Genomic DNA, 7,714 nt, shown 5'->3' with positions numbered 1-7,714 from the left:
CTGAAAATATTGAGAAATATTGGTCTAATATAAATTTATGATTTCCATTATTCAAATTCCCCACTTACCTTCTCAAATTGAATATTATGTAGGATATGGTCTCCTTCCATTATTTCAAAATATATGTATTCATTTCACATTCCCCAATGTACCCTCACATTTACTAAGGAGAAGACATAGTCCTCTCCATCTTATCATCAATATATCTTTATTCATTTCACATTCCCCAATGTACCCTCACATTTACTAAGGAGAAGACATGGTCCTCTCCATGTAAGTACATTTCACATTCCCCAATGTACCTTCACATTTAATTGGGAGAAGACATAGTCCTCTCCATCTTATCATCAATATATATTTATTCATTTCACATTCCCCAATGTACCTTCACATTTACTAAGGAGAAGACATGGTCCTCTCCATGTAATTACACTTCACATTCCCAAATTTACTTTTCAGATTTACTTGGGAGAAGACATGATCCTTTCCCATTAAATTCTCAATTTTATATTCATGTCACAATTCCAAATGTACTCCTAGCTTACTTGGGAGAAGAGAAGTCAACTAAGGATGGATGAGAAGTTAATGATATTAATGAGAGGTGGTTGAGCAAAGAGGGTATAAAAAGGGAAGGGGGAAGGAAGAAAAGGGGGGGGGGGTTTGGAGTCTTGCTGAGGATTGTGGGGTTGGTTGTGAATGTTTGGCCTTGTAATGATTTTGGGAGACCTTGGAAACCTGTGGAGGTTTCTTGGGTTTGAGAGGAGGAAAGTATCATTATCTAGTTTTTCACATTCTTTTTGAGGACACACTATATCTGGTTGGACTTGGGCACGGAGGGCTAGGAAACCTGTGGAGGTTTCCTGGGCTAGGAATTTATTTCCTAGTTGGCTGGGAGGTAAATCCGGTTGGGTCGGTCAGAAGGAGCGTTCAGTTGGAGCTATAAGACAAAGGTATCATCATCAACCGCCGGAATAGGTATTTTTCCATGGACTACTCTTGTTAAGTTGATATCAATGGAATGCTCACCTTAATTTATGTTGCTTATGATAAAATGATAAGATGTTAAATGTTTAAAGCTATGTAAGAAGGTCAGTAAGCTCATTTTAGTACTTTTAAATCAACAGGAAAACAGATCTGTTAGTGTATAATAGATTGAGGCTCTAATAATAGGAATCAGGCCGTTACACATGGTATCAGAGCTTTGGTTCAAAATATGGACCCAAAGCCCACTAAATAGCTATTCCATAATCAAATTTCTTATTAAATAGTTGAAAATCCAGAAAATTAGAATGTCAAAATGTTTCAACAGCAGTCCAATGGCTTAGTGCCTAGGGATATGACAGAGCTAGTGTTGTAGTCCAATGTCTTAGTGCCTAAGGATATGACAGAGCTAGTGTTTTGCTTCAACTTAAATGCGCCTGTAAAATTCCTGACAGAATAAATAATATTATAGAAAGAAAAAAAAAATCTGGACCGAGCTCCTAGATGAAGAAGCTTGATGTCCCAATAACCAGAATTTTCCCACTAAAAGAGTTCACTTATCTCGGCACAACGGAGGACAAAACACACTGCCAAACATCAAAAGTTAATTAGGGCCTGAAGCCTAATAGGAGAAATTCAAATATGTATACCTGCTGTGATGGCATTTCTGGCTGCCAGGCGAAACTGATTGACGATCCCAGGGATTTCTGAGGTCTCAAGGGCTCGAGGTTTGGAATAGTCTCCCCGGTTACCGTCCGGCATCAGGATGGTCCAGCCATCTACGATGGGTTTGTCTGTAGAAGATACAGGGGCTCCTCCATCGGGCTGATAAACTGCAAAAAAAAAGCACATGACCATGTGCCATTAACACTGCGAATTGTTCGGAAAATCTCCAACAGCAACTGACAATGAGAAAAACAGAAAACAGAGAGGAGATTTTACCAGAATGGGACGCTCGGCCAACGTGCCAGAGCTGACAGAAAATGATCCCGCCCTTCTCGTGCACGGCGTCCACCACTTTTCTCCAGCCTTCCACCTGCTCCTCTAAGAATATCCCGGGCGAGTTCGGAAATCTAGTCATGCACAGGATCTCTCATAAATCACCATATTCATTCTTCTTGATCTTGAAAAGTCTGCAGTGAAGAGTAAATAACTAAAATACAATTACCCGATGCCTTCTCTGCACACTGCCGCGGCTTCAGAAATCAAGAATCCGCCCTTGGTTGTTCTCTGAGAATAAAACGTGACATGGGCTGGCTGGGGAACGTTGTTGAGCGCTCTGCATCGAGTCACAGGCGCCAAAACGACCCTGTATTTGTCCACTGATTAGTCTACCAGTCACATCCATGGCAGACAAAACCGAAGACAAAAAAATTGGCGAGATGGGTATGGGGAGAAAGTGGGTACCTGTGAGCAAGCTCGAAAATGGAAAACTTAAAGGGTGACAAAATATCAGGCACTGTAAACTCCGCCGAGGAGGTCGTATCAGTTGATTCCTCTGCTGTTTTCTCTGTATTTGGAAGAGGGTCAGCGGATCCTTGTGTTTTCTGCAACTCTTCGCCCAAATCTACATTACTCGTTGCCATTGTTGACAGAAATTTTGTGGCAGCGTCAGTAGATAGAGAGATAGAGTTGAATAAATGAGCCAATATGCGTCATGAGAAGCAGTGAGGGCATTCCTCTTACGTATATCTTTGTCATCTCCTCTTTTAGAACAGTGAAATCAGAATACATGCACATGGGTCTATGATACCCCTCTGTTCTGTATATTGTGTCCAAGTCTCCACGTTTACACTTGTGAAATCATAAGATCCATGTATCTGCATAGATTCTGTGAACTTACCTATAATTTTCCTCTTCGTTCACTTGACAAGAAAAACTGATTGATGCCATTGAGATTCTATTAACTGGTTACATAAATACATTATCTAAAGAAATTGCACAGCCACAGGTGCATAGGCATAAGAAAATAGGAACTCTTGGAATTCCTCTTAAAATCTAGGTATTGAAATACTACATCAAACTCACTAGTGGTTCTTGAAATCTCCCAAAAGGGTTTCTTTTGACAAAATAGCTAAATAGAGCATGTTGGCAAAGACAACGTTACATGTTCATTCACTTATAGCAGTTAAGTTAGTAGCTGGAGTCGGTTTTCACCTTGCTGTAATCCTTCAGGGAAAACTACTTTTGCTTCAAGGGTGCCATCAGCCTGCGGGATTGTAGTCACATACGCACTATAAATTGGGGTATGCACTATATAGGCCACATTGCCCAGAAGGCGGGAAAACTTTGGTCTGCCTGGGTTCGTTTCCAAATTTCTCACTGAGTGAGTGAGTAGATCCAGCCTTGTTTCAGTGAAACCTGTTATGGTTCAGGGTTTTCTTGGCTTTTGCCTTTTCATTCTTTGTTTCCTTAGATTGAACTCGAGAGCTCTTGAATATGATGGCCCAGGAGAGCTGAAACCAGGCTATCTCGAATCCAGTGTTTTGGGTTTTTGTTTTTGTCTAGGAGCTACGATATAAATGTACATTGAAGTTAAAATGCATAAGAAAAATTGATGCAAATTCATATGATTTGTGGCCATTTTTAAGCTAAAAATCCTAAGAACTGGGTACGCCCATGCAACCGTGCCAGAGCTTTCAGCTCATGCCTTGATTGCAACTGCATGCTTATTAGGCATCTAAATTATCATTTTGTTGAAGGTGTGCATTTGCTGCTTACAAAGAATCAGTTATCATAGTCTATCCATTTATATTTTGCTCATAACTGTCTCCGTGATCCGGGGGCTCTCCAAATCCCTCCCAAAGGGATCCAACAAAGCTTCCTGAAAGAAAGTGTGAATGGTAAGAGCCCATTATTATATCTCTGCATAGCCTGAAGAGAGGGCAGATTCGTGAAATGCATATATGTTGGAAAAGTAACTTTTGAAAGAGATCGATCCCAATTTTGTACTTATGTCAGTCCTGTTTTGCTTTGACCCATGTTCTACTGTTTTGTGATATTAGAGTGTTAACTAAAGATACAGGTAACTGAATTGCTTCCAAACTTTACAGTGAACATGTAACTAAACTGTGAGAAAGTATTGTGTGTGGGTGTGGCTACCAGGTATGTTGCAAGCTTTGATGGAGTATTTTCTAAGCATATATGAATATAAATCACAGTTCTTCTTAGCATCCTCGTTGACTCTAGTCATTGCAGCATTTTGAAACATGCCACTCTGAATAAATTGACTTTCCAAAAAAAACTAGAACACTAGCTTAATTGTCGGTATGTCTATATAGTATAGTTGTATATCCAATATTTACATCTGGCAAGAAACATAAGTTGTTTCAAACTGTTTCCTATCTTGCTATGGTTATCATATCACCAGGAACACGCTAATATCTTTACCTGTGTCTCGCTATATTTCTTTTGTGGGTAGTGACGATCATAACATTGTCAAAAAAAAAAAGATGGAAATTCCAATTTGACTTCCATTCTTGGCCAGCAATATTAGATGAATCAACAACTGGACCGGTCTCATACTTGTGTGATATGGGGTCTATTTCTACCCTACTACTACCACTATAACAGCGACCATTATAACTGCTGGGTGAACAGGGCCACCCCCAGCAGGTGTTCACAGGTAAATAATAGGGGATTTGAACATAAGACCTTTGTACTCACATTTACTTTACATTTTACAAGTTGGGTAAGTGAACAACTAACAGTGTTTACGAATGAAGAATTCCAAGAGTGAACCTTTTCTTTTGTCTAAGCCATCCTTGACCTTGTTGGTTCAATTAATATTTCATGGTTTTCTTTTCTGTACCAATTTCTAGTTGTATTGGTATCAACTTAATTTCATCCATAATAGTGCCTTAGGTACGCATGTAGTTGAGATTGTGGGTGATCGAACAATAATCATGCCCTTAAAGTATAACATGAAGAACTACAACCAACAGTTAATATATCTCCCCTACAGATATAATGTGATTGGAGGGATCTTCTTTAGGTTTACCATTAGTTTTAGGAATGACTAAGGGTAGATTAGTTGGCATATTGGCCAATTTGGATAATTATGGATAGGAACATTAATATTATTTGAGGAGATTCAAACCTGCCATATATGTAGAAGGCACTGGTTGGCATTATATCCTGTATTATATCTAGCATTGGTTCTAGCCATGATAATGACTAGTGTGGAATTTAGATTAGAGAAGGATGAATTAGATGAACTAGAACTAGTTCCAAAACTAGATGAACCAACTATCCTGGAGGGGGATGAGGATTCATAATTCAATGAAGATGAACTTCCCAAACCCAAGATGCAGGTAGTGAAGGCTCGAGCGAGGAGTAAATCAAACTCAACAAGTACACATAAAGAATCCAATAATTAAAAAAAAGAAAAAGTTCAAAGGCCTTGTAGCCTTGTAGCCACCCACTTATTACTGTCATGTGATTATAACAATCCAAGTATTAATGAAGTTATTTTCAACTAAAAAAAAAATTTGGAGGCCATATACTATATGCACTGTTAAAGCATGCACAACACAGCTCAACATGATCTTTGACCATTCCTGATCTCTTTGTTTTGCCAAGCGTTCAATTTATAAATGAAATTGAAAAAAAAAATTCTCATGATCTCCTCTCAATTTGACTTGAGGTTTATTTAATTTGGTAATCCAAGTTACATGTTCGATTATACAGATGTGAAAGTCACAGAGCCAAGTTGGAGGCTATTTCTGTTGGATTTGATCTGGTATTATACTATTTTATACAATCGATATCTTACTAGCTTGGCATATTATGAAAGAAACCAAGCAGAACGCCTATTTTACATCCGGAACAGTAACAAATATCATGACCCAAACAATGGTTTAGATATGTAATCATTCCACTCATCGGGCATCCTTTCTCGATACTTCAGCAGCTTGTAAGTTGCATATGTTAAAGGTATACCCCACGCATCATGATCTTTAGGTGCCTACATGGTCACTTACATCCCGTTAGAAACCTTTTCTGCCATGCATCAAAACTAACTGCAAAATGCTTCTAAGAAATAACAACCAAATAGTTCAACAGAAAGGGAATCTTAAAAACCTTAGGAGTCCTAATCAGTTTCATTTCTGCCTCCTCCAGGGTTTTGCGGCCTTTCTTTGAATTGCATTCGTTGCAAGCAGTAACCTGGTCAATAGATAAGCAGGAGTCCAGGCAGAATTAAACATAACTAGAAATACAAATATGATAAGCATGAATCCAGGCACACTAACTTCAATTGATAGCCGAAATATAAATGTAATTGTTCAATTCAGTCAATAAAACTTGTCGTAACATCAATGAAACTCATCTGAAAAACATTCAAATGATATACTTTCTTCAATAATTACTTTGTTGGTGACAATCTTGAAAGCAGTAACCCAATATTTAACTCGCATATACCTCTATTATTTAAAAATAGCCTGGCTCAAAATCACCATCAAACCAAGCAATTTATAAAGTATGAAGCAGTCAAACCAGAATATTTTTTTTTCAACCATTTGTTATGTTGATGAAGCTAAGCAAGTAATGACCTTTCTTGCTAATACAGCTGTAGTTGTTTTAGCATTGTACAAAACCAAAATGCTTAACAGATGGGGGATAGAGAAAATTATGGGTATGCTCTACGTGAATGACCAAATAATTTTCCATAAGTTTATCACTTAAAGATGGATTAATATGCCTGCTGCAGATTGAAATTCCTGTCCAGACTATCAGTTCAAAAGCTTTTCCATTTTATAATTTATATAACAAACCAAGCATATAGAAATATCAGCTGTTCTATGCTTTCGACCTATCTATTGCAACCCATGTTATTTCTTGTATATTATATCAAAAAGTAAGTGATTTAACCGACAAATAGGTCAATCCCAATTCATTAAGTTTTGTAGCCAGAGCTTGTGTTCATCTCGACTGGTTTGATGTACAATTTCTTTTGCCTTTAGAGGCGATTACTTAAAATTAGGATTACTGCTTCATGTTTCCTACATATATCATTCAACCGAATCCCCTTTTTCTAGTTTTACACCTGTTGTATTTTAAGGAAGCTCATTTATACTATAATTCAACCGTCTTTGAAATGCAGCCATGTGATGTATGAATGCATGAAATACCTCCATATGATTTCCTATTTTGGTCACTGGTTTATCCTTTACCAGTCATTAATTACTGGACTGAACCCAAATTGCCCTACTCCAAATTCAGCATTCCTCAGGGATGCCTATGAGAATTACATTCCAGACCACATAATTCTCTCAAGGTTTGGGTAGGTGAGGTTCGCTGGGATCTAACTATTCATATCGTAATGCGCTATACCTGTGTTCAGTCCTGTAATATCCTCTTTCAGCCTAATTTAATGAAACCTCTGTTCTATCGTCCATATCAATGCATGTATATGTACTCCGTTAAAATGATTCTGTCTGCTGTGAGTTACTGGCATTTTCATCATTGAGGATTTGGTTTGTAAGTTAGTACCACAATCATCTTATGCAGGTAAGGAGAAACACTCAATTTCAGACCACTGTTATGTCCTTAAATATTCTGGGTCTGAAACTTTTCATGGTAAATTTTCAAGTCTAAGAAGGTGGACCAGAAGCATTTGATAATTTGCAAACTCAGCAAAAGGAAACGAACCGTCTATATTTATAACGAAGAGACAATGGCCGTCATTAATACATTGGGCAATGGAGAGAAAAATAAAAATAAAAAAATGAGC

At 37.9% G+C, this 7,714-nt stretch overlaps 1 protein-coding gene and 1 long non-coding RNA gene across 2 annotated transcripts; both read right to left on the bottom strand.

Moving 5' to 3' along the window:
* Positions 1-1,403: 1,403 nt before the first annotated feature.
* LOC149142065 (12-oxophytodienoate reductase 7-like) lies at positions 1,404-2,655 on the bottom strand. Its single transcript, XM_089451392.1, has 5 exons — positions 2,389-2,655; positions 2,150-2,290; positions 1,924-2,054; positions 1,632-1,814; positions 1,404-1,429 (listed from the first exon to the last, which is right to left on the bottom strand). The coding sequence occupies exons 1-5, from the start codon at positions 2,565-2,567 to the stop codon at positions 1,404-1,406; spliced, it is 660 nt and encodes a 219-aa protein (XP_089307518.1). The 5' UTR covers positions 2,568-2,655.
* Positions 2,656-5,765: 3,110 nt separating this feature from the next.
* Positions 5,766-6,257, bottom strand: LOC149142064 (uncharacterized). The gene is made up of 2 exons (XR_016265004.1): positions 6,064-6,257; positions 5,766-5,947 (listed from the first exon to the last, which is right to left on the bottom strand). It is a non-coding gene; the product is annotated as an uncharacterized LOC149142064 (long non-coding RNA).
* Positions 6,258-7,714: the final 1,457 nt, after the last annotated feature.

This window comes from Pinus tabuliformis, chromosome X, assembly GCF_031772625.1.
Source record: "Pinus tabuliformis cultivar Carrire ecotype Pingquan chromosome X, CPIR1, whole genome shotgun sequence".
NCBI classification, from domain to species: Eukaryota; Viridiplantae; Streptophyta; class Pinopsida; order Pinales; family Pinaceae; genus Pinus; species Pinus tabuliformis.
This window is presented reverse-complemented; position numbering and strand designations above follow the sequence as displayed.

Coding starts and splice junctions, on each gene's coding strand:
- LOC149142065 (XM_089451392.1), bottom strand. CDS start 2,567: ATGGCAACGAGTAATGTAGATTTGGGCGAAGAGTTGCAGAAAACACAA. Junction 2,291..2,388: donor ATTTTCGAGCTTGCTCACAG/GTACCCACTTTC, acceptor GGACAAATACAG/GGTCGTTTTGGCGCCTGTGA. Junction 1,815..1,923: donor TGGCCGAGCGTCCCATTCTG/GTAAAATCTCCT, acceptor TTTTTTTTGCAG/TTTATCAGCCCGATGGAGGA.